The 27,086-nt window shown below is 45.0% G+C and overlaps 1 protein-coding gene across 1 annotated transcript in view; it reads right to left on the bottom strand.

Moving 5' to 3' along the window:
- Tnr (tenascin R) overlaps positions 1–27,086 on the bottom strand; it is a 76,588-nt gene that overhangs the window by 35,086 nt on the left and 14,416 nt on the right. The window contains exons 5-12 of the mRNA XM_013015610.1: positions 26,192–26,342; positions 21,624–21,893; positions 14,400–14,585; positions 6,436–6,525; positions 5,143–5,406; positions 4,257–4,526; positions 2,973–3,092; positions 1,967–2,113 (exon numbers count right to left, since the gene is read on the bottom strand). Coding sequence (XP_012871064.1) covers positions 1,967–2,113; positions 2,973–3,092; positions 4,257–4,526; positions 5,143–5,406; positions 6,436–6,525; positions 14,400–14,585; positions 21,624–21,893; positions 26,192–26,342 — 1,498 coding nt within the window. The remainder of the gene's footprint in view (positions 1–1,966; positions 2,114–2,972; positions 3,093–4,256; positions 4,527–5,142; positions 5,407–6,435; positions 6,526–14,399; positions 14,586–21,623; positions 21,894–26,191; positions 26,343–27,086) is intronic.

The raw sequence follows: 27,086 nt of genomic DNA, 5'->3' as shown, positions 1-27,086 counted from the left end.
TACTTACCTATGGTATAGGCTTTTGCTTTATTACATGCTTTCCTTTCATAACATTGGGATTTATTTTAGAAATGGATATTACAACAGTTTAGATATGAGCCCAACCTAAATTTCATCCAGGTTCCCTGAGGAATGGTGATCTGCTATTGATCTACCCCTGGTCTTTGATTGAAGGTGGAGGGGTTTTATTGTTGCTGTTGTCACTTTGCTTTTTTCCTTGCTATAGCTCTCATCATATGTAATACTCACCCAGGAAATAACTTTACAATTTTAAAATTATGCTGTGCCTTCAATGAGTTCTTCACATATAACTTTTACTAAAAAAGAGTTGGGGGCTGGGAATGTGGCTTAGTGGTAGAGTGCTTGCCTAGCATGCATGAAGCCCTGTGTTTGATTCCTCAGTACCATATAAGCAGAAAAAGCCAGAAGTAGCGCTGTGGCTCAAGTGGTAGTGCCACTTGACAGTGCCCAGGGACAGTGCCCAGGCCCTGAGTTTAAGCCCCAGTACTGGCAAAAAAAAAAAAAAAAGAGTTTTCTTGATTCCTACAAGCATGCATAAAGCCCTCAAGGAGTACTCATTTCTAAAAGTTGCAAGATCTATAGATGCAATAAACAAACAACGACAAACTAAGATACTTGGGAAGACAATAGAGCTATCAGAAATTGCCCTGATATCTCTGCCTAAACTCAACGAAAGGCAGCTTAGGTCCATTGCCTACCTGCTTAAGAGAGACTTTCTGCTTATGGCCAAAATGCAAGGAAGGAGATTTTGACCCAAGTTGCTACTTTTTAACTTGGGGGGTGAAAGCCTGTTAAGAATCCATTCTATTGTCTTCAATAACAAAACATCTGCTTTTTTTTTTGTAACGTAAATTTCTAGGGTTTTCAGGAAGGTGGGAAGCAGCTTCTTTTGGCTTACTGGATGTGACTGTGGTCAACATTTATTGACCAGATACTTTGGTGATCTCAATAATATAAAGGGTATATACAACAACATATACAACAACAATGCAACTGACGGTTATCCATAGTCATGGATTGAAATGGCAACTAGGAAAGGTCAGAATACCCTGCGTTGTCTTTAGAAGAATAAATCTTCATGTTTGTGAAAGAATTTTTTGGTCATTGCCCAAGAAATGCTGTTTTGAGTTTATGAGAAAAAAAATCTATAAAAGTAGTGAGGAATTCCAAGGCCCATTTCTCTCATCTAGGAAACAGCATTATCCAGAGAAATGAAGCAACATCAAGATGTCCAGGTGTTCTCTATCAACTCTTTGCTAATTCTGCATGATAGTATTGCTAAAGAGCCTAGAGGTAGGGGCAGTAGAGCTTCTTAAAGGCTGTGAGCCTCTTTCCCAGAGAAAGGCATGGGAGTTGGCCTTCTCTTCCTTGTTTTCTCTCATAGTGTGAGCTGGTCACTCCTCCTCCCTCCCCACTTTTCTCTGGCTCATTACATAGGAACTGGCTGCGAATGCAGAGGAGATCAGAATCCCATAATCCAACTGGTCCACTGGAGAACAAAGACTTTCCATGAGGGCAGCTCTGCATGCCTGTGAGCAGCCTCACCTCCACCGCCTTCTTCCTCCCTGGACCATAAAGCAAGAGTACTTGTCACAGACAACACAACCCTATTTAAAAAAAATAATTAAGAAAAATGGATCTGGAAGCATGCACCAAATGGTAGAGGGCCTGCCTAGTGAGTTAGAGTCCCTAAGTTCAAACTTAGTATTGTTGAAAACTGTTAAACAAACAAAACCAAACAATAACCACAACAGAAAGAAACGCAGGTACTATTTATATTGGAGGCACCATGAAAATTCTTAACTCAAGCCAGCAAGATGCTTAAGGGATGACTCCCAAATTCTTATTACCAAGCAGAACTATCTGTGGGAAGAGACACCACAAAACCCATTTTGGGTCCTCAGCCCGTACCTTGACTTGATGGACAACAGGGAGTTGTGCGTACCTGTGTGCACGAGGGTGCAGATGCGCTCACTCTCTTCCCTGCCTCGCACGCTGTTGAGGCTGATCTCATATTCGGTAGCTGGGTACAACCTGGTGATGGTGAATTCTGACACCGTGTTGGGCACCACTGAGCTGTCCAGCCGTCCCACTGAAGAACAGAATCCACTGTTAAAGCCCCTGAGTGCTCTCTGCAGTTGGTTCATGCCTCTTCGATAGACATGGGGCGTTGTGTCATAAAGCACAGGTGGGTGTGGGCTCAGCGTGCAGTGGGAGGGACCGTAAGTAGCTGATGCACTGGGGATGTTGGAGTTTGAAGGGATGGTGCTTAGTGTTACTACCTTTCATTCTATGGGCTTCTTGGAACACAGAGAAATAAGCTACTTCTTATGTGGTTTTTCTAAGAAGCTGGCTTGTTCATTAAGGTGGTATGGAGAGCATCACTGTAGAGTGGGTTTATATAGCTATCCCAACTCTATTTGTAGTCAAGCTACCCTTCACCTTCCTTATTCATGCCACAGGCACGTGTACAAACTGGCAGGACTCAGGTGAGGTCTGAGCCAGCTTCCTCTGAGTCATAACTTGGCTGGAGTGGCCAAATTAGAACCACGTCACTGAGCTTCACCCCCAAGGCTCCATCTGGCTCCGTTGGGTCTTTAACCATCCCCAGATTCCACTATTGGACCTTACTCTCTCAGGAGAGTGCATGTAGCCCTGGCTCTTGGAAAAGCCTTTCAGGGCTGTATGTTTCTCCTGGAATGACCTAGATAATGGAGACCAGTTACCTCTGCTGACAGAGGGCCAGCTTTCAGGGTGGACGTCATCAAGCCTATTTTGAGAGATCTGGTGAGTGCAGGATTTCCTAGTGGCTCTCTGTGACTCACTCTTTTTTGGAGGGAGCATGCCACAGAAGAGCAAAGCAGTGGGCAAGGGTGTTATAGCTTTCCCATAATAATCTCCTCCCGGTTTCAAGTCTGATTCATCTTGGAGAAATCAAAGAACTTTGTTACCTTGGGTGGGTCGATATGATACTCGGTAGTAATCAAAAGATGCAGCCGGAGGGCTCCAGGAGACAGTTAGTGAGTCCTTGGTCACATTGCTAATTGTGATGTCTTTGGGAGGATCAATTCCTACAAGATCCAGATGGTTGTGGGAAAAAGACAGAAAGTTTGAAAAAGGAATTTCTTTCCCTCGTTTTAGACAGTAGCAAATGGTGTCTCAGAGGCAGACAAACCCTGGTATGTAATGGTACATCCTTAAAGACACAGTCAGGCTGTCTGATGGCTTGCCTGAAACAGTGTAGGTATGGGCAAAGGCATGTTCATGAACACCTTAATAGCACAAAGCCAAGCTGGCTAGATCAGTGTCTATGCAATAAATATCTGAAGGACAGCTAGAAACTTTCCTTTAAGTCCATATGTTTGTTCTGTCTTGAATTGGCAACAACATACTTATATTTCCTCAAGCTGACTTCTCTGGGAAAAATCAACCCTGCTGGTATCTCTTATATTTTAGTGGCCACCTTGGGTTCAATCTGGAAAAACTGCCTATTGATGATAGAGGGATTTCAGAGCAAAAGTCTAGAACAAATCTACTTTCTTAAATTGTATTTCATTTAAGCTGTATACTTTTTTAAAAAAATCCTGCTAGGCAATCATCACAAGGTTGAATCAGTCAAATGTTTAAGCCACTGGTCCAGTTTGTGAGTTCTCATCAGTTTGTAGGAAACTACCAGAAGACACTGGTTCTCCCCCACAAACACGCCAGCGTATAAGGGCTGTACTTGGGGATGATGTGGTGTAAATGACTCTGTTAATCTCAGAGTGCCTGGTTTTTCCAAGCAATGTGCTAATGAATCCCAGTCTCTGAACACCAAATCCCTGCACGTCTGCTTGCCCGGTCTGTAATGCTGAGGGAGCATCATTTGCCTCATGACCCTATTTGGCTGTCAGAAATGGCTCCCCAGAATAGGAACAGGTTTCTCTTCATTGTTTAGGGATTCCTTTGAAGATCAGCTTCTCCCACGGCTTTCTCCTTGGCTGGCTGACCTCTAGATCAATCCATCACTTACATTTTGCCTCCTCAGGATATCAGATCTCTTCGACTTTTCCAAATGACAGCTGCCCATGTCATGCAGCAGGAGAAAAAAGTAGCTGCTCCAGCATGGTTCAGGGTCTTCTCTCTAGCCATAGAGGTAGTTTCCTACTGCTTGAGTATTGCTCTTTTGAAATTTCATGGAATTGTTAAGGGCTACTGTGAAACTGGCCCTTCACTGTCAACTCTTCCAACCTTACCTGTGGTGATGGAGCCCACAATGGGCTCAGAGGTCACTGTGCCGTGGACAGCCACCAGGTTCACAATATACTCAGTGGCTGGCTGCAGGCCCATCAAGACAGTATGCCTCTTAGTAGCATCCAAGGAGACCTCCATCATCTCCTCCTCCTCATCCCGGGGGCTGTAGTTCAGAATGAGCCTGTCCGCCGGGGGAGACGGGTCACTCCAGGTGATGTTGACGCTGGAGGAAGTCACATGAGAAAAGTGCAAGTGGGAGATGGGGCGGAAGCCTGCAAAGCAGAGGAGAAGACAGATGCTGCCGAAATGCAGGTGAGATGGTGAGCCACTGGCAGAGACGAGCCACTTGACTGCAGGAATCGTTTCTCTTTGCTTACGAGAGCTATATCTCAAGGCAGTGGGCCAGAGGTCCTACCTCTCTACACCCCAGTCCTGTCCACTGTACTCTTCCCAAGACCTATGCTGAAAACGAGTCATGACAGAACCAAAAATAACTCTGTAAGTTATTCATAATACTCCTCCAGGATTTAAAACTTCGGTCCTGGAGAGAATTTGATAAGGATGCCACGGATCCTCAAAATACCCACTGACTTAATGCTGGCAAGGAAAGACGGACAGAATCAATTATGATGTCCAGGCTACGGGAAAGCAGACACACACGTTTGGGCATGTAGCATCCTTGCTCACCTCTCCGCTTCACTTCCAGCCATCCCCTCTTAATGTATGTACCATTTTCTCTTCCATCACTTCTTTTTTTATACCTCTCTTTTAATTATCTTTTTTTTTCTGAAGGAAATGGATCTTTGCAAGAGGGTTACCTAGATGGCTTTCTTACACTAAGACCCATTGATGCCTGCCCCTGGGTTCGAATTTCTGCTACCCTGATACCTGTGAAGGCATCTACGGTCGACTCCAAGCTCTGCTGCCGGCCCCTCTCGGCGGTGATAGAAATGATGTACTCTGCTCCCGGCTCTAGGTCTGTCAGTGTGTATGAAGTCCTGTCCTTTGGCACAGTGACTTCAGAGGCGATCCCAGAGGATGGAGTAAAGGTAATTCGGTAGTGGTCGATTGGGCCGCTGGCCTTGGTCCAGATGAGGGAGATGGATGTCTCTGAGGAGGCTGTTACCATGAGATCTCTTGGACTGTCAAGTTCTGTGGATCGATAGAAGTGCCATAGTTTACACAGGTTCCGCAGGATGCTCAGTACTTTAGGACCTCCCTCTGTGTTTTCAATCTATCAGCAAGCCTGCTAGCTAGGGGTGCTAGCTTGTCACATTTTGCTAAGCACCTTCTCTAATAGTTGGATTTGCACACAGATGGACAGTGTCCAGAAAGGCAGACTGCCCCCCCACTTGAAGACATCCACCTCTGGGAATAAGCTGGCTGTTGAGTCTTGACCTCTCTATGTTCTTCATCACTCAGCCTATCTCAGTAAGCCAACGAGGGAAAAATGGGAGCCACCACCAAGCAGGGGAAAGCTGGCATCAGTAATTTCCTTTGGTTCCCGAGCCCCGGTCCCAGAGGTCCTTTTGACTCGTAACCAGAGACATGTGAGAATCTACATCTGAAGGTTGCATGTTTTGTCCAGTGTTTCTCTCGTGAGATTGTCTATGCTAGACTGAACCTTGGGAAAACAAGTATTAATTCCAAATCTGCAGCCCAGCCTAGCCCAGATCAGGCTGCTTATGCTTAAACCAATAGAGTGACTTTAGAATTTACCAAGGATTTGGAAGCAAAACGGTTGGACCTAGAGCAACAGGGTCTCAAGTGGACTCTTCTACTGCCCTTGGATTTAGTAGGTTGTTTGTCCAAGTCTAGACTTCCCTTTGACAACCCTTTTGAGGGTTTTGTGATATAGACTGAGGATGCTCCATTCTTCCTGATAGGGACTGGTGTAGATAGAAATACAGTTTGCTTCTGCATCAATTATTGGGGTTTTTTACATCTGTTCTGCATACCTTGGACAGTCCTTCAGGTCTGAGGAATGAAATACAGATCTATGACCAAGTGGGACACCATTCTATACCTCAGATGTCAGAGGTTAGGCATGGGGTGGTTGCTAGGGCCCTGCTCACAGGGGAAGGGGACATTGCCTTCTGACCGATCATGGCAAAATATGCCTCTGTGGATGCTGAGGCCTGCTGTCTACCTGGTCTTCTTCTTTACCATTCTCCTACTCACCAGTCCTGGCATTCATGGTGGCTGGAACACTTTGTTGTGAGTTCATGATAGCAGATATTCCAACTCCATACTCAGTGCCAGGTACCAGAGCTGTCAGTTGATGAAGAGACAAACATTATTCAGTGTGTGTGTGTGTGTGTGTGTGTGGTGAGGAGGAATGGATTGGAAAGTCAGAAAGGAGGGAAGACAGTTCTTAGATACATATTCACATCCTCTGTTTAGATTTCTGAGTCTGCTCCTAATTTTATATTTTAGAGAATTCCAATTTTACTACTTAGGACATCTGTACAAAATCAACAAGATGAACTGGTCAGTTCATGAACTTGATAGTCTTAGAAAGTTAGTAAGGTCACCCTGTCGGTGATCTTTGGAAGTGTGATCCTGTGTAAGTTCTCCCGGTGTACACACAGTCTCTGGTTAGCTGGAACAGGATTAGCCTGTTGGCTCTGATGGGAACCAATCAATTTGAGGAGTCTGGGTGTCCTGGCTGAATCGAATGCCTGTTCTTAGATTGAGAGATTGCAACACCTCCAGATCTATTCAAAGCTCATATCTATTTCTGTCTCTATGTTTAGTGAGTCTCCTGTACGTCCTTGGTTGGAGAAATTAGATTACCATTGAGACATAAACTGCCTCCCTCAGGCATCTGATTGAGACCTTCAATTGCCTATAATGAAGCAGAAATTCTCCACTGTAGATAAAGGGTGACAGATCGAGGGAGTAAGACAGAAATTATATGTTGCCAAACGGATCTAACATGTAACATTTTCATTTGAGTTTCTTATTTATGAAGCTTAAATGAAATGGTCAATAATTTACAACAGAATCATCTCCCCTCCCCACCCCCCAAAAAACGGCAGAGCAGAATTTAAAGCACTCCCTTCCCGGATTTCCTGTCTAGGGGATGGAATGGAGAAGTGGGACTCGGTTATGGGGCTACGCCTGCTCTTCCCTTTGATTTCCAGCAGCTTTCTTCGTGTGCTACAAGTGAATTGTTGCTTCTTGGCCGGCAGGTAAAATGCAGTTGTGCTGGAAATATGTATCTGAGGCATAGCTAGTGTACTTCTCTATCAGATTCTGAATACTCCCAGGGATTTCTCACTTTAAAGACACCATTACTCTTTATCAAGGCCCCTTTTACATTGCCATCCAACTCCTGCAAGTGGTAGCATACAAATGGCTGTTCCCTTTCTTAACAGAAGGTCTGAAAATCCATCCCGTAGGAAATCACCATCTCCAGCCCTTACTGAACAGCCTTTGTTCAGCTTAGAGGCTGACACTTTTCTTCAACTCCTTCACCACACACCCATTCTTTGAATCCCGAAGGCATCAGCTCCTCCTCTCCACAAACATTATTGAGGGTTTCTTTTGTGGCAGGCACATAGCTGTGGGCTGTGGATATCTGGTCTGCTGAACAGACCTGATCCTCTTTAGGGGATGAAGTAGAATCTGCACCTTACAAATAAATTATTCATAGAATACTCATGACATACCAAGCACTGAACTTTGTGCAATAGAGAATCTAGAAAGATAGCCAAGAAAAGGTTAGTAAGAAGAGGGGGTACAAAATGAAGTTTTGACCATCTGATCTAACCAACTGATGGGAAAGAGGGCAGTTGTTAGGCACGGCCTCTTAGCTGTCCAAGCATGTTACCTATTGTACCTTCCCTGCAACTCTGGGAGCAGAGCAAACAGAAGCTCAGAAAAATCTATGCCTTGACAGAAGTCACAAAGCTATTCTAGGATAAAGCCTAGATTAGAACCAAGTCTCTTGTTCTTTCTGATCTCTGTCCATAAGATTCTTAAAAGTGGGCTTCAGGGACTGGAGTAAATAAGCAAACTGGAATCTGGGAGTGATTCTCTACTGCTAAGAGCCTCTTCAAACAGGGATGTGATCAGCATAGACTGTGTAGCCGGAGCAAGGGCTTGAGTTGAATCTTTAAATCTAGCAAAGATTAACAAAAGAAAGGGGAAGGGAAACTGGAAATCCCTGGTGGCCCAAATGTGGCATGGCAAATAGGTTAATGAGGGCTGGAAAGCAATGGTAATGAGAAAAGTTTCACCTCTACAGCAAGGACCGTAGTGACAAAAGAAGGACTCACTCCCCTTCCAACTCTAAATCGAGGCTTATCTCCTAGGGGTCTCAGTAAGCCAGAGATAGGGAGGTTGTTTGCTCCAGTGCACTGGACACATGCCTTCCCAGAGAGGAGAATATGGAAGACGTTGACTCCACAGAGTCTGAGGTCAGTCTCTTCATCTGGGCAGCACATGTAGAGGTGGATTTGGCAACATCATTCATGAAACAAAGATCTAAAGTCAACCTCTTCCATATAGACAAATTTCCCAATGGTGGAATTTAAAGACTCATACATGGAGAGACATTTATAAACAATCTCTCAAAAGTCCTCTGAGATCACACCGGACAAACACCCATCTGCCTTGTTAAATGGACAGCTAAGTTCTCAGGTCTCCACGATCTTCTTTTCGGATAAGAAGGTGCCTTTTCAGGGTTCCATGGGTTAGGCTTTCAAGGACACCTCTGCGTGTGTGTGTGTGTGTGTGTGTGTGTGTGTGTGTGTGTGTGTGTGTGTGATCAAGGGAAGCAGTTAACCCCATCTGGATTGTCAATCCATAGTTGAAAAGAAAAATAATACTAATATGGATAGTTCTCAAATAGAATTTCCTTATTGCCAGTGAGATTGATGAGGAACGTGGCTGATCATCCTTTGTGCTGTAGAGCACCTCATTTTAAACAAGCTTCAAACCGGCTTTACACAAGCCTTCCCTGCTGAAGAAGCCCAAGTTAGAAGCTGAGACATTCCTACCTGTCTTTCCTCTTGGTTCCTGTTCCTCTAGGCTTACTGCATAAATGAGGGGTGGCCCCCCAGCTCTGTAGGGAGCTGTGGAGAACCCTCTGCTTTTTCTTTCCCTTTCTGCTTGGGTCTTTGCAGCCCACTGCCCACTTTCCTGCCATCTTGACAGATGCCATCTTAGAGAGTACCTTACCAGAGTGACCACTTGGGGTCACTGTGACTTCGCTCTAAGGAAACTGAGAGCAGTCTGGCCCAGGAGTCCCCAGGCTCAGCATCTGGACTCCTCCTCCCAAGGAGAAGGTCCACAGGGCCTCAGAGGCCTGGCTCTGGGTTTGGTGTTTGTCCATTGGCACATCACGGGAGTGCAGGCAGGATGAAGTGGACTTGAAGCACCCTGGTCAATGTGCAGTTGCTAGTCACACTCTGGAATATCAGATTCTGCCTGAGACAAGCACATCTCTGGCTGATGTACCATGAGGAACCACTCGATCCTATGTGGGCCCTGAGGACAAAATGGGAGATTTGATAGGTGGTCCTGCCCCATGTCCTGCAGCAACCAGAGGCCTTGAAAATGGCTGATCATTTAATCTGATTGGGGTGTGCTTGCAAACACCAGCCGTGTGTGTGTGTGTGTGTGTGTGTGTGTCCACATGGGGGTGTGTGAGGACTTGTGCGTATGCATGAATGATGCATATGAATGTGTACGAGAGTGGTGTGGCACACCATGAGAGATGTGTCAGTGTGTGTACATGCGAGTATGTGTGGGTATGCGAATGTGAGTGTCTGCGTGTGAGCATGTGTGTATTTGTGTATGAGCACATCTGTGAGTTTGGCATGTGTGGCTGCCTCTCTTTGTTTTCTTGCAGTCCTATGCTCTGTCCCAGTGTCTTGAGACCCTGTTGGCTGGTGTTTATTCTGATGAGCCGATAGAGGTACAGGGTACAAGGAGGCATCTGCCCGGGAAGTGCTTCATGAGGCACCATATGGGCCAGCTCCTTCATCCTTGTTTCCTGGTCACAGAGATCCACAAGCATGGCCTCTGTCCACGAGGGAGCTTTGTGGGGAGGGTCCAGGCAGCAGAAGATGCACCCTTCTACAGTCCTGGCAACACATGTCACATTCATCTTCCTGAAGACAGATCAGAGGCGTCACTTTAGGAATGGTGACCAATGCACTGTGCAAGATTTACATCAGCCCCAGGCAGGGAGGCTATGTCTTTGGCCACATTCCAGCCAGAGACCCAAGGTCCCCCCCCTTTCCTTCCCCTTCCTTGCCCCCCTCCAGCAGCTGTCTTATACATGGCTTACTGTCAGGAGGCAGAGTATGCTGCCAGTCTCTGGTGCATGGAGCCGACGTCTAACCTGGAAGGGCAGTGACAAGCCTGTAAGCCGGGTGGCACTTGGGATCCCCCTTGGGGACTTTGTATGGGTCATAGGCCAAGCAGACTTTATTCAGGCTAAGAGACCGAGGCTCAAAAAAACCTTATCATTAAGGACACAGAAGCAAGCAGAACAGAGTGAAAAATCACTGCGGTCACTGAGTCTGTTGTTGAGAAACAAGTTCATAGTCCAGAGGGAATTCTCTGGGCATGGTGTGCAGAGAATTGACGGCATTTTTAGATCCTGGCCTGGGTCCTGTGTGGCCAAGACTGAGGTTGGTACAGGGAGATCAGAGGGGCACGCATGCTCTGAGTCCTCTGAAAAACTCGAAGCTCCCAGAGATAGGAAGAACCTGGATTTCACAGCAAAAGAGCCAGGGGTAGCATTGAAAACAGGGTACCTTACAGGAAGGACAGGTGTGGCTTTGCTTAAGATAGAGGTCAGCTATGGGGAGAAAGAGAGGCTTGAATGCATGTCAGGAAAAAAACCAAGAGGCCATGAGCCCCGGTTGGGGCTTGGAGAGACAATAAATAATTTTCTTAAAAATCCAGTGGGTATTGCGTGCTCTGAGTGGGCCAGGCTGCATTCTCTGCTCTGTCAAGAGTCAGAGTTGTCTGTGTGACTTCATTTCCTTAGCACAACAACCCTAGGAGGCAGAAGTAGGTCCCTGGAGACAAGAAGCTGACACACGGGGAATTTAAGAGATTTGCTTAAGGATGCACATCTCACAACCGAGGAGGGTGACCACAAAACCCATGCTCGAAGGAAGTGTTTTTCACTGAGGAATGTGTCTGTGAATTTTCTGAACCTCAGGTCTGACTCAGTAGGTCTAAGGGAAGAGGCCTCTAACATCTCCTCAGTGATGCCGGCCTCCACATACACTTTGGGTCCCATGCTGGTCACATTTAAAATAATCCCTGGGCTCACACACCTCCACATCCCCTTTTGCTTCACCCCGTTCCTCCGCTGAGCTCCCTCTGGGTCAGCAGCATTGCCTTGAGCTCCTCAAAACCGCCATGACTCTGAGAAGAATGAGACCAGTCCCCTCTTTACAGACGAAGAAACAGAGGCTTAGAAAGGTGGCAAGGCACCCTAAATGACACAGGTGAACCTGGATCCAAGCTCAAAAGCTGAGTTCTGAGCACACTGCACAGAGCTCAGCCTGCGAATGAAACTGTGGTTCTCAGCATCCCACAAAGGCCTTGGAGGAAGAAGAATGGTAAGGTCCAAGTCGGGGAAGAGATGGAGAAAATACGATTTGTGTGTGCGTGCACGCGTATATGCACCAGTACTGGGGCCTTGAGCTCAGAACCTGGGTGCTATCCCTTAGCTTTTTTCTTTCCTCAAGGGTGGTGTTCTACTTCTTGAGCCACAGCTCCATTTTCAGCTTTTTGGTAGTTAATTGGAGATAAGAGTCTCAGACCTTTCCTGCCCAGGTTGGCTTCAAACCTTGATTCTCAAATCAGGCTCCTGAGTAGTTAGGATTCAGGTGTAAGCTAGTGAAACCTGGTATGAAAACACAACTATTTTGAGCTCTAGTCAAACTTCTCTCTCTTTCCTCTTTCTCTTCTACATGGACCTTTCTTTTTTTTCCTCTGTGGCAAGAGGGAAAACAATCCCTGTCACTAATGTCCTGTACTTGATTTTCTTACATGGCTACAATTTCTTTTTAAATCAGGTTATTTTCCTGTGTAATTCTCATGTAAATTACATGATATATGTAATATATGCTCCATAAGTTCAACCTACTTAAGTCCAGAAATCATTTCCTTATCTGTCTGTGGCATTTAAATATGGGATGTTCTTTAATTTTTTTTTCTCTTTCGTCAAAGCAGTGAAGGAAGGAGAGCCTTTAGGAAGGGATTCAGAAGTACCTTTAATTACAGCTGTGCCCTCTGCTAATTTTGGGAACTTGGACACATTTTTAGACTTCCTGAGCCACAGGTTCTTCATCTGTGAAATGGTTTTGCTAACAATAACCATGAGACTGAATATGACATGTGAAGTTATGTGAAGGTGCCTGGTGGAAGACAGATAGTGAATAGAGAATCTTCTTTTCCTTTCTGGCAGTGGAGAATAATAATCAGGACGTGACTAGGCATAGCTGATGCCCCCAAACAAACAAATAAACAAACACAATAGCCATCATTTTTTGCAAAACTGCTAATTGCCAAGTCATCCTGTGGCTGCAGGCAGGGATGGGATCTTTCCTCTTGTATTATTCAGTGGTTCTTTAGCTTTAATCTTTGTGAATGTCTCCAGCTCTCTGCAAGTCGTGTAACACCAGCTGTTTTGCCCCCTTCGATGTCTAATTGACTCCTGTTACCTGCTTGGTCAGCATATCTTCCCAGCTACTTCCGAGTGTGTCTGTCTAGAAAAGGCCGTTTGGATACCAACTTTAACTGGCTTAATTTGACAAAGAGATCGGGGATCTCAGCTGTGGAGGAAAACAGCTTTGATGATTGCTGCGCTTGTGTACTGTGCCTCCTTTGTCTAGTAAGTTAGCAAATGCTTTTGCAGGAAGACAAGGCAGAAGTTATGCAAAGTCTCTGCAAGCATGTAGGCAGTCCTCGACCCAGAACTACATTGCACATCGCCTCCTCCGTCTGGAGACTGTGCCCTGCCTGGGTAGGTCCCGTGCTTTGGGGAGGTCTGACCGGAAGGTTTTCTTGGATGAGTATGAAGGGACACTGGCTGAGTCCTACAGCCTTAGGAAGCAAGGACTGCTTCCCAGATGGGCAAATGACTGTGGCCTTGGATACCATTTCAATCCACACACCAGAAAGAGGCTCTTGAGCGCTCCCTGCCTCCCTGCCTCTGTCCTTGTCAGTATTTACCTCTCTCTGTATGTATCATCTCATCACTCCTTTCCAATCCTTCCTCAAGAGGGATGCGGCTTGGGAGGCTGAGTCTACAAAATTGTGAGTTCAAGGACAACCTGGTTTTGTCGTGTGACCCTATCTCAAAACACAACACAACACAACACAAAACAAAATCCCTCAATGGCTCTCAACTACCTTCTAGAATTAACTCAAACTATTAGAGGGCATACGAAGCACAGCCAACCCCTCTCCTTATGACTGGATTCTTGCAGCCTATGCCTCAGTCACTGTAAACGCACACCATTTCTAAGGATTGGGGTTCAGAATCAGTTGTGGCAGGAAAGTCTGTGAGACTCTTATCTCCAATAGACCATCGGAAAACTGGAAGTGCTGCTGTGGCTTAAGTGGTAAAGCCTACCCGTGAGCTGAAGAGCTGAGGGACAGCACCCAGGCCCCGAGTTCAATCCCCACAACCAACAAAAAATAAGAGAGAAAAATTTTAAAAAATGGGAAGAGAACTGAGGCTGGGAATACAGAGAGCACCAGTGGCTAAAGAGGAGGCAGGCCGCGGGGGAGGCAAGGAAAACCAGGAAGGGCAGAGGGCTGGGGCTTTTCCTGACAGCAATGGCAGTCCCTAGAATGTCTGTCCAATACGATGACATAATCAGTAATGCTCTTTCAAGTGATTGCTCCATTCGGATGGTGTTAAGAATGGGATCAGACAGAGCTGAAGAAAACATAGGGGAAGTGATGGTGATGATCCAGGGAAGAAATGGGAGCAACTTTGCTTAGGCAATGGCCTGACGGTAGAAGGTAGCAGACCTATTAGACAGGTACTTAAGAGAGTAAATCAATAGGATTTGGGCTGGTTGTAGGTGATCAAGTTAGGAAGAGAGCTGTGAGGATAGAGGCCCAACAACCATCATGCCCCCAAGAGAGACCTTACTCACCTGTGAGAGTGGTCCTGGTGGTAGGACCCAGGCCTATAGGAACCAGCACCTCATGGTATTGCTCGCCCGCCAAGGTGCTGTACACAACCTTGTACTCCTGAACCTCGGCCTCGCTGTTATCCCACTCAAGTTCAAGGCTGGTTGCTGTTCGGGAACTGACTCTCAGGTTCTTGGGGGCATCAATCTCTACAAGTAGACAGACATCAGCATCATACACAGGAATGGATATTTGTGCAACACCGACTTTTAAGAACCTTTGTGGTCAGAATCCATACTGTCTGACCCTCTTCTCCACAGGTGAGTGAAACCCATGGCTGTCCCTTAGCATTTTGGTCTGCTATGATCAATTCTTTGAATAGTCCAGAGGATTTTATTTGGGAGGTGGACATCAGTAGTGTCTCCAGAACCACTCAAGAGTCTTAATGATGTTCTAGAAATGGTAAAACAAACCAATTAAGGTTATAAGCTTAGAAACAAAGCAAAAGCCACCTTTACAGTAGAAAAAAAAACCAATTGGGATTGGGGGGGGAGGGGGGAGGCTGGGAAGGGATGTGAAGGGTAAACCCAAGGAGGAGGCTGCAATGCTTGGTAAGAAATGTACGCATTATCCTGCCCATGTAATTGTAACCCCTCTGTACAGTATGTTCACAAATAAAATAAAATTAAATTAAAAAAAAGATACTCAAAAGCAACCTGAAAAAAATCAAAGCAACCTTAAAAGAGACCAAAATTGAAGGAGTCAAACATGTCGTTCTAAACTTAACAGCACAGTTAGTTTCAATTCCATAACCCTCATTTTAAACTCAGAGCCTTATACTTGCTTATCTTCTTTGCTTATTTGGTACTCTACTACTTGGGCCCTGCTTCCAGCCCAACTTGTTGCTAATTACTTCTTGTAACTATCTACAGATTTTTCTGCTAGGGCCCATTTTGAACAGTAATTTTCTGAATCTCAGCCTCCTGGGTATCCAGGATTACAAGTGTGAGCCACTATTATCTGGCTGCATTAAAATATTTTATGGACATGCTTTTTTTATCCTTCACATCATTCAATTTACTCTTAATAAATAGAAATAATTCCAAGACTCAATGGTGAGTCATGACTGACAGAACAAATTGTTGAAATTGTGTACTAATATGTGATTCATTATGGTCAGTGTTACTTCTACTGAAGAAAAGTTTTTATTTATCTATGAATCTTTGAAAAATGTCATAAAGCTCTTTAAGTGTACTTATTTGACCTACTAAGACTATACAGGTAGAGTTAAAATAAAAATAAATGTCATTTATGATAATGACAAAAAAAAACAAGAATGACCCCAAAGTGCAATAGCAGATTTGAGCCCTACGCAAAAAGAAGGTATTTGATTTCAAGGTGTCCATCTCCGGCCTTCCTTGCACAGACATAAAGGTTTGGAGGTTGGAAAGTTAAGGTAGTGCCAGAGGATGTGATGTGGTTGAAAGAATCTGGGCTTTGGACTCAGGTCTCTGACACAGTAAGGAGACCCTGGACATGTCTTTTGCCCCTGAGGACTTAATGGCTACTGGTCTAGGTTGCTGTACAGATTAGATGCATGTGAAGTGGGTAGCATGGTGCTGCGTGCGGAAACAGCTCTCTTGATGAGAGCTGACAATGGGACCCTGGTCGCTTGTTTCTAAGGCCCATGGACTGTGATGACGAGAGGACTGCTGGTGTTAGTCTTTCCTACAATCCCCAGAGAGTTGTGTCTCTTCCACAGGACTGACCATCTCCTCAGGCTTACTTGCAAGGATCGTAACGTACATCTCTGAAAAATATGGTGACTTAATTTTTTTCCAAATAGTTTTCTCTTTGAGGCTTCAACTTCGCTTTGGAGTGGACCAGACATTTAGTCAGAAAAAAAAAATCAACCCAAACCCTGGAGTGGACTGTGGTAATTTGCCAATAGCAGACAAGTATTGTTCTTGTAAAGAGGAGAAGGCCGAGAATCATTCGGAAAGCAGAGGCTTCTGGTAGATGTGGTTCTGTTTAATGATGCAAACTGGAGGAATCTTTCAGCAGATTTATGTCTCTGCAGCCCACTTTTCTGAGAAACATTGCTTCGCTCAATGTACGCTATCGTGCTGGATAGTGTGCATTCGGCAAGGGTTGTAGTTTATTTTCAGCAGCTGGGTGCAGAGAGAGGCTTGGGTGCAGAGGTATGTTGGAGAAGAGGAGACCTGCCTCACGCACAGCCCCTGGTCCTCATGCATGAAGGGAGGCTGGGCAAAGGGACTGGGGTGGGTCTAGGTATGGGGCATGAACTGAATTAGAGAAAGAAAACCCAACTGATTAGGGTTAGGGTTAAGGCTGAGACCCATGGGTAGTGCTGTTCATAACTGGAAGAAAACAAAAGCCAGACAATAAAACAAACAAATGACTTCTGTGTCTTGGCAACAGAGAGTAATAGATTTTGGCATTTGGGTCATAGGGCCTGTATACTGTGGAAACGGAAAGATCTAGACACTTCTGATGTCGGTAATCCTCCAAGAGGTTGTTCCTAGAAGGAACATTGGAAAAATTTAGCCTCAGAACTCAGGTGAGATGGAATCACTTGACCTTTCTGGGTCTTGAAGTCCATACCCCAGGAAGGGCATCTGAAAGTCCTCTTATATGCAGGAACTGAGCTGAAACATGTTGGCAGACTAGGGGTGAGGCGAAGGGAGATGGCTAGAGAGGTTTCTGTGGAAGGACTTGGGACTGTGAACTCTGGTAATGGCTTTATATAGTCTCTAAAGCAGAGATTAAATCAAAGGTTTCCTCTGCTTAAAATTTGTCTGTGGAAAGGGCACGTTCCTATAATCCTAGTTACTCAGGATACTGGAAGATTGAGTTCAAAGACAACACAGACAGAAAAGTCTGCAAGATGGTGTCTTCAAAGTAACCAGCAAAAAACCAGGCTGGAGATGAGGCCTAAATGGTAGAACACCAGCTAAGCAACTAAGCCCTGTAAACCTGAGGTATTGAGGTTTAAAACCCAGTACCAGCCAATCCTAGCTACTCAGGAGGCTCAGCTCTGAGGATCGAGGTTCAAAGCCAGCCTTGGCAGGAAAGTCTGTGAGACTCTTATCTCCAATTAACCACTAGAAAACTGGAAGTGGTGCTGTGGCTAAAGTGGTAGAGTGCTCGCCTTCAGCTGAAGAGCTGAGGGACAGCGTCCGGGCCCAGAGTTCAAGCCCCACGACCGATAAAAAACAAAAAATGAAAACAGAAACCAGAGTAAGTACCAGCATAACAAATAACAACAGCAACAAAAACATGTCTGTAGTCTTCAGGCCTCTGAGAGACCTTTTCCCTGAATTCTTTGCAGCTATTACCTTGACATACTTCTACTTTCATCCATTACACTCCATTGTACTGACCTTTTACTCTCTTAAAAGACAGTTAATTACTACCCCTGGAACTTTGCCGTGGCTCTTGAATTTGCCTAGAATAGTCTTGTCCAGATACTCACATGATCTAAGTCATACAGATTTTTAGTAAAATGTTATTTCCTCAGAAGGCTTTTCCAAACTATTCAATCCTAAACTTGTATGCTTCTTTTTCTCTTTCTTTCCTACCTTTTCCCTCCCTCCCTCCCTCCCATCCTTCCTTCCTTCCTTCCTTCCTTCCTTCCTTCCTTCCTTCCTTCCTTCCTTCCTCCCTTCCATCCTTCCATCCTTCCTTCCTTCCTCTCTTTGCTGACATTGGGGTTTTAACTAAGGGCCTCACATTTGTTTATCTGGCTTTCTACCATTTGAATCATGCCTCCAGCCTCTTTTTGTTGGCTAATTGCACATGGAGTCCAAGCTGGCTGCCCAAGCTGGCTTTGAACCACAATCCTCCAGGTCTTAGCCTTCTGAGAAACTACCATTACAAATGTAAACCATCAGTGTCTGATGTTTTGTTTCTTTCTTGGTTTTGTTGTTTAATTTCTCCCACTGGAATATCATGCATGTGAACCAAGATCTTGTTTCTCGGGTTTCTTTTACAGTCTCAGTGCTTGGCATCCAGCTGATATTCAGTAAACACACATTAAGTAGTTCCATGCACATAATCAGATCTTTGTTTTGTTTGCTGTGTCAGGCCTTTAGGAAAGTCTTGTTGGTATTTCACTGGTGGGCTCTGAGGACGGCTGAGGTGAGGTGGGTAAGGAACAGGTATGATGAAGACGGTGGGTCTTTTGGGGACAGAAGCTCCTCTGCTGTCTGCAAGCCAGTCTTGGCTGAGGTGGGGCGTGCTGTCCGGGATGAAGTTGCTTAGCCTTCTTTCTTCTTGAAGGGTCCTGAAGGGAGTCACTGCCATGTGGGTGTGGGTGTGTGTGTGGGCTGAACCTGTGCAGCTTAGATGTTCATGTTTGCTTCTTGGGGCTGTCATAGGTGGTACCCCAACCTGGATGTCTTAAAAGGAAAGCATTGTGTCCTGCTAAGCACTAAGAGCCAGTCAGTGACACACCTCTCTTTTAACTTTTAATGACTAATTGTCCATCTTTGATGTTTCTTAACTTGTACCTCTGCCTCCATTTTCATGTTCATTCTTCTGTGTCCTGTCTCTGTGTCCAGATATCACCTTTTGATAAGGAGTCTGTCATATTAGATTAGGGCTTTCCTTAATGAGCTCATCTTAATTTGTCTATCTGCAAAGATCTTATTTCCAAATTCATTCACATGTACCAAGAGCTTCAACATCTATTTTAGAGGACACATTCAACCCATAGTGATAGAAAGAGGTCTGGGGCACTCAGGTCACATGTTCTGATGGTTGACTTAGGTATCTTAAGGGATATGCCCACATAGATTGCAGGGGAGAAAGCCAGTCCCAGGAGGAGGGGAAGCGTTTAGAACTTGGCCTCCAGATTTCTTGGGCTGGCTTTGCTCCAATCATTGGCCTTGCTGTGCTTTTATCAGGGCTTTTTCCTTTCCAGAGCAGCTCAAAGACCTTGGCAAACCCATTCACCACGCAGGAAGCAAATCTCTGTTTTAATTGCCTGTGCAATTAGTGCTCTCCTAGTGTTGAAGCCATCACCTGGAAAAGCACTTTGGTTAATTTGAATTTAAGCACAGTTCTGAAATGACGGAGGGCCCTACTGTGAGGGCCTAGGTACCCTTTCATCATTCAACCAGCACCTGCTAACCCGGGGCTTTGACATCTGTCTGCCAAGCCATATGCATCTTCTCTCTTCCCACCCTTACTTCTCCTTCCCCCTACAGGAACAGAGGGAACAGGTCTGAGGTGTAGGCAAAGGCTTGCATTAAGAAGGACATCACCCAACAGCTGCCAATCCACCAGGCAATGGGGAAGCAGGGAATGAGGCAGCAGCGAATTGGAACTCAAGGGGAACTCAGAAGAGGCGGAATGTGATTGTCTTGATTGGAATTTTCCTGGGCCACTAGCCAATCCTGCTTCTGTCTCCTCAACCCTGAACATCAAGCATTTGCTTTGCATTCTTCTGCTTGAGAATCCTCTTCTCTTTCTCGCTCTCTCTCTCTTTTTTGCCTCTTCAAACTCCTTATCAGAGTGGAACACAAAGAAACCACTTTTTAAACACAAACTGTCTTGAAATTAAGAAAGAAAGGCCGGACTTGTGGCCCACAGAAGATACTGCCTCCCAGGCAAGCAGTGCGGGTGTGTGTGTGGGGGGGGTTACATGTGGGCTGACCTTGAATTTTCAAACCCAGAAGGGACCATCACAGGACCTTCTTCCTTGAACTTCATCATGTAAAACAGCTTCTGATTACGTGAGGGAGAAGATGGGAAGAGAAATGGGCTGCATTTGGTTCCTTTTCCCAAGGAGCACCCTTAGTCTTTGAAAACGGAAAGATGTGTGCAGTGAAAAATTCCACTGGCTAATTCCTGCGAGGGGTGGAAGGGACTCTTGTGTAATAAAACCCCACCAGCTTACCAGTGTAAAAAACTTCCTTGTGCAACCAGTCCCATTGTAAGACCCTTCGCCTCTGTCACTGGGGAAAAAGGACTTGCCGAAATGATGGCCTGTCCACTCTCACATGGCCACGGGCTCTGACCCTTACCAGTTCCTCCACACTCTAAGTAGTCTCACATGGACATACTAGCTCAGGTCTACCCTTTCAATTTCCAAGTCCATCTGGCTGTAACACTAAGCCATAGTAAACCACACTAAGCCACATGCCCCAACTGAGAAGATATTTTGATGTCCCTCTGTCTTCTTCTTTGCCTTAGTTACCAATGATTCAAAACCAGCATGGAGCAGGGATGTTAGTTTTGAGCTTTCTTGAAATGCCTGGACTTACTCCATTCTGTAGGCCCTGAAGCTATGACCCAAAAGAAGGACACGTGCATTAGTGATTCTTCTCCCTTACTCTGTCAGATGTTGCTGGCTCTGAGATTTGACAGATGCTATTGGTTTTCTTTGATCCTTGGGACAACTAAGGGGTTGACAGAGATTTCTCTATGACATACGATCTCCCTACGGCAAAGAAACCCAAACTGACAATCTACATTAAACAGAGACTCAATCACCAATCAGATCACAGCCCTTGCTGACCTATGTGTCTAGAAGCCAGCACTTTGGGTGATGTCTGTCCGGTGGGCCCACTGGCTGGATAGATTGATGAGCACTAAGAGAATCAGGACGTATGTCATCCTGACCTCTGGTCTTTCCTGACTGTTGGTGTAACTGCTGGAGAGTATTTAGGAAGGGACCAAGGTCATCCTCACAGGCAGGATGCATTCACAGAAGTCCATTTGCTTTCTGTGTGTTGCAAGTTGCTCTATTGTTAATGCTTACAAATGGCAGGACGAATCTCGGGACTGCAGGCAGAAGATGTGTCTGCTCGTGATGCCAGCATGGTCCTGTGGCCATGAAAGAGTCAGAGAATTCCTAAAACAGCAGTAAAGAGTCTTGAAGAAGAGGTGGCTTCACCGAACTCCTACAAGGTTGCCATTTGGACTGGCAGTATGGATGCATAAGGACATAAATGGGCAAACGTGTCCTTTATAGAGGGGAAACCTGAGACCCAGTGGAAGAAGAAACTTCTATGAAGTCTCCGATGTGAGCTGAGAAGCTGGCACTTCTTACAGGAACACACTGCCCTTTCTTCCTACTAATCCACTGACAGCAGAAGGAGGCCCTCAGACCTCTCACCCTTCTCGAAGCTTCTATGATATGGACGTCCAGCACACATCCCTGCACACCCACCAGACTCCCCTCGCCAGGGTACCACCAGGGAGCGGGCCCTGGGCCTCACCTGTGGAGAAGTGGGTGGTGGCAGCATCGCTCTCGTTGGTCCCTCGCACGGCGCTGACCGACACCTCGTAGTGGGAGCCGGGCCGCAGGGCCTGCACGGAGTACTGGCTCAGGGGAGGCTGGAGCCGGAATGTGGTCTTCCCGCCTTCCCCGCCCACCAAGCCATATTTCAAGAGAATGAAATCGACTCTGGCTCGAGGTGGGGTCCACTCCACAAAGGCCACAGTGTCGGAGACATCTCGAACCAGGATCTGCGTGGGCCCATCAATGACTGCACGAGAAGAAGTGAAGAGGGTAGAGTTGATTGAGAGGCCTCTGGCCTCTGCTGCCACTTTTGTTTTTGAATGTTGGCTTGGTGAGTCAAAGAGAGGACGGATGTAATCACCCCAGTGTGCGCAGGGAGAGAGCAAATCATGCGAAGAAGAAAACGCTTCCTCTGGCACTAGCTAAGTGACACTGGACCCAGTTTGCCTGGTACTTAACTCTCTTCCTGTCACCGGGCTGTATCTTCCAGAGGTAGGGCAGGGGAAGAACACTTGCTTACTAGAGAGCTTACACCTATCACTTTCTTGGACGTATTCATGGGACCACAGCCTGTAGGTGGCATATGTCTGCTGCCCATCTCTTGCTTTCATAGAGCCTCAACAAGGATCTAGAAGATGACCAGGCTAAACATCTGCGACTCCAATTTGGCTGCCTAAGGAGTCCTAAGAGTATTGGTTGCCTAAGGTATTTGTAAGTTGTTCCTATTCAGCCATACCCCCAGCCCAGTCAACCCAGCTGCCAAGACAGGCCCAGACCCAACAGATACTTGCATCTTTGGCATGAAACATGGCATCTAGGGAGAGGAATTAAAAAGGGCCCCAGACTTGGGTCAGCTTCTCGTAGGTCATTTTCTCTCACAGGTGCTCACATGATTCTGAGCCAGAGGGCATGGCAGGCCTAAGAGGCCTTGCAGCTTCTTATAGGGCTCATCTGTAAGAGTCTGTATACTGGGATCTAGTACCCTTGGGGGTCCCATTCATAGTGAATTATTGGTGGAGAGAATGAGGGCATGCAGAAAGAGACTAGAACAAGAAAAGCTAAGTAAGGGGAAAGGAGAATGGTCTTCTCAACTCATGAAATGTCTGCAGGGTTCATATATACTTTTTTTTTGAAAAGTACTTATTACCTACTGCAAGTGTAGGCTCAGTCTATGTTTGTATTTGCTATGTGACAGTAGCCATCTGGATGGAGTTGATTCACGTGACTATTCTGAGGATTTGGAAGTAGAACCAGAGACTCTGGTTCTGTAATTGCCTGTGTTAGACATGTAGAGCGAGGTCATTCTTTATTATATTAATGTGGAAATAAGGAGCACCTGATCTGGGCTAGAAAGGGTGAAAAGGAAGACAGAAGAAGAAAGCAGAGGAGACAATTGAAGAGGGCAAGAAGGGAGCATAGAGCAGGTATAAAGAGAGAATTAGAAATGAGTGACCACAGGGACCTTCTAGAAAGATATGCACAGTAACTCATTTAATGACATTCCATTTTTTAAATGCATTACTGGCTTGACTAGGGTTTCCATGGGACACTCTATGTCCTCCTAGTAAATTCTTTTATTGCTTCAGTTAAATTTAGGTGATTTTCCTTTCTTGACTAGCTGAGAATCCTGAGTGAGACTTGTTTTATAAGCAGTCAACACTGGACCACCTTCTAGTCTGTCTCCAGGGTGGGGGTTTCTTTAAGACTGTCCCCAGGCCAACTTTCAGAACCTTGTCATTTCAAAGGTGGATCATTCCCTAGGTAATCCACCCTCTTTCTAGAAATTCTATTCCACCCTCTTTCTAGAAATTGCTAGAAATTCTATTATGAAGCTTAGGATTTGGGTTGTTGTACCAGCCACAGTAAAATGGTGAGACCCTTTTGGTGCAATCTGGTTTGGAGTTAAAAGCAAGTCCTGTTTTTCCAAATTTGAGGTAGTCATGTGATTTCACAGGAAGCATCCAAATGCTATCTTTTCAGCATTCTGCACTTAGTGGTTTTAGATAAACTCAGGCCTTTTTCTTTTATTGCATTTAATTTAATTATGAGATGGGTGAACAGCTTCCTAGCTAAGGTTTAAGCATAATGGCTAAGACACAGTAGACACTCAGTTAATTAGTGTTGAGTAAATGAATGGATGAGTCTCTCCATCCAAGAGAAAGGAGATCTCAGTGAACTGTAGCTTCTTGCAGAACAAACAACAAAAGCATCAAGGAAAATCAAATGACCACATAAGGCTTTTGTCCTTCAACTCTTTAGGGGGAAAAATCCCCTAATCATAATGGATTGACCATATTAGAATGTGATTGTGTAGCACAGAGGGCTATAACTGCAGGAAGTCTTGTGTTTGCATTCATAAAATGGCCTGTTTGGAAGAAGCCAGTCTGAGTGCAGATGAGGACACAGAACCTCCCAGGAGGGGACTGGTGTAGGTCAGACCTTAGCAGAAGGAAATAATTAAACAGCCGTTTTCTGCAAACAGCAGACAGGGTTGGGAGCCTGGATTTTGCTCTCTGGTTGGCTACTTGGTAGTAATGCCCAGATACAATAAAGAAAGAGTCAGTTTGCTTCCAATTGAGGCAAATCCTAAGCAAATCCTATCAAAAAGCAAATTGGAATGCATCTTCTTTTTCCTTTTTTTCTTTTCCATGACTTTATGTGTGATGCCAAAATATTAAAATAGGGCCATTTTTCTTAATTGAAAAAAGTAATCCGCCTAGCTTTACTGTGAATTTCTAGATCAGAAGATTTTAGTCTTAATCACGAGGAGCCTACAAATGGAACATTAGTGCAAATTTTATAAAAATTGGCTTAAATGTAAGACTGAGACAGGGTTGGACTCCCTTCTCTACATCCTCTCAGTACTGTAATAGTTCCTCTCCTCTTGTGAACTGTCTTGTCTTTCTAGCTGTTTTACTATCAGCCACAGGAAAGTTTTCCACTTCTGTTTCAAATGCCAGCTCACATTGGGTCACTGAGCTCTGTTGTTAGCCTTCTGAAGAATCCTGCAGATCACTTCTAGGGCCATTTGGAAAATGTTTTTTAGAAAAATGTTTTTTAAATCCTTTCTTAATGAAACTCCTCTGTGTGTATGTGCGTGCACACATGCTTATGCTCTGGTACTGGGAATTGAACTCGGGACTGTTGGCTCTCATTTGGCTTTTTTGTTCAAGGTCGATTGTTCTACCACTTGAACCATATCTCTACTTCTGGCTTTTTTGCTGGTTAGTTGGAAATAAATCTTATAGACTTCCCTGATTCTCTTCAAATTGTACTCCTCAGAACTTAGCCTCCTGAGTAGCTAGGATGACAGATGTGAGCCATCAACAAGCCATGAAACATTTTTTAAGTACAAAATCTAAAATGGCTGTACAAAATATAAAACAAATCAAAGCAGAGCTGCTCTAGTTGGCATCATGAGAGAAGGAGTAATTAGGGTCATGGATCTTTACCTGATTCTGTCAGGGAACACTGCATGGGACTCCAGTCTGAGGGAAACATAAGCTAATGCCATAATAGTTTTAAGCCAATGTTTTTTAGACTGTGCTTTGGCCTCCGCACCTAATGCTGTATAGTTTCAATCCCAGCAACAAAGCCTGAACCATTGATCTATAAACATCTCATTACATAGTATTGTAGTTCCCTTTCCTGGCCAAGTTGATCCTTTGTTCTAGAGTTAAGATTAGCTTCCTAGGGTGTTAATTTCTGTTTATGAAAAATAAAGCTGTACTGATATTCACCAGTCTTAGGTTTTGCTACTTAGATGCTATTTATAAGTTTTGAGAAATGCTTGCAGAGGTCACATATGTATACATCACAATTGCTAATTTACAGACCTGGAGTTGAACATTCTTTGTTAGCTAAGGAAACACTCAGCTGTAATGTGACACAGTTCATCGATCAATCCTGAGAAGTAATAAAATAAAATAGAATCTTCATCGGATGAAGATGAGAATGAAGTACTGATCATCTCAACTCTACCCGCTGGCTATGTAGTTATTGCTTTTACTTCTCAGCATTTTTTTTTCTGAGTATATATGGATGGACCAAATGTTAAATTCTTACTTTTCTCAGCACAATGCTAGTGACTTGTAGTGTGCTTGATCTAATTTAATCCACATACCAACTCAATGATGAAGGAAGGTATTATTATTGTAAAACAGATTGAGGTTTGACTTTTTTCCAAATCTCATACAGGGAGAGAATGAGTCAGCCCTTGCTGGTTCCATAGTTTAGAACACTGGGAGGTTGACAAATGAGCCTCTTAATGAGTATGATCAGAAAACATACACCGGGAACTTTAACGGAGAATGTTGCTCACGGAATGCTCTCTGGAATTTCTGTGCTTGCAGGGCGAACAGTGAGGGGTATGGTCAGCTAAGCATCTGTTACAACGGGTCATTGCTGGGTCTCCACTCCATATGAGTTCTGGGAGGATGCTAACCCCTCCTATGTCTCTCTATGAGACATATGGGCTGTTCTGCAGTTCTTGTTTTGCAAGCGACCTAGTAGGCTGCTCTAGGAGGCAGGGCTGAAGGCACTTACCAGTGGAGACGCTGGCCGAGGTTGGGGGGCTCCGGGCTTGTTCCTTCAGTGCCACTACATTGACAATGTACTCCTCCCCTGGCTTCAGTCCTGTCTGGTTAAAGGAGGTAACATCGCTGGGGAGCTGAGCAATCACCCCTCCTTCATTGTTCTGAAAGTGGGAGAAGAGGATAAAGCAAAAAGAGTTATTGGGAGAGAAATCCAATGAGAGAAAGATAAAGGTGCAGCACGCTGATGGTGAACTAGAAATTAAACATGGGGCCATGTTTTCTCCCTCTATGCTGACAGCTGAGTGTCTGGGGCCAGGATTGACTCCCAGCAGGCTCAAAAGGCACTAATTTTCAAGAACATTTCTTTGGCTTCGCTTGACTTTTCTTTGGTAATCAAAATTAGTCATGAGTCTTTGGTTCTTGCAAGGTTTGATAGTTGTGGTGAATATTCATCATCTTTGGGGGGCATTGATTGTTGTCTTTTTAGAAGAGTTTAGTTGTGTGTCCCCAGTGCGTTCAACCTGCATATCAGAACACTTATTCCAGGTCACTACATATTGGATCTTGGGGTGCACAGCCCAGCTCCCCTTTTACTTAGAAGTTTACCTATTGTATATAAGCTGGGAGAAGCTGGCATATTTGTTTTCTTCCTGATTAGCATGATGACATGATGATTCTGTGTCTTAGTATAAACCCAGTTGTCTGCCATTCTTTGTTGGCTATGTTGTCTTATGACAAGATGTATTCTACAGTATCTGTTCATGTTCCTGCAGAGTTTCTGGTTAGGCTTGCCATGACGTAAGAGAGTAAGGACATCCAGGTAAATGGATGGAGCTCAGGAATAAGGCAACTGAGACTCAAGATTTTTTTTCCCTGAGCCTGGCACCATCTCAGTATATATCATT

This window comes from Dipodomys ordii, unplaced genomic scaffold (assembly GCF_000151885.1).
Source record: "Dipodomys ordii isolate 6190 unplaced genomic scaffold, Dord_2.0 Scaffold27, whole genome shotgun sequence".
In the NCBI taxonomy this organism is placed as follows: domain Eukaryota; kingdom Metazoa; phylum Chordata; class Mammalia; order Rodentia; family Heteromyidae; genus Dipodomys; species Dipodomys ordii.
This window is presented reverse-complemented; position numbering and strand designations above follow the sequence as displayed.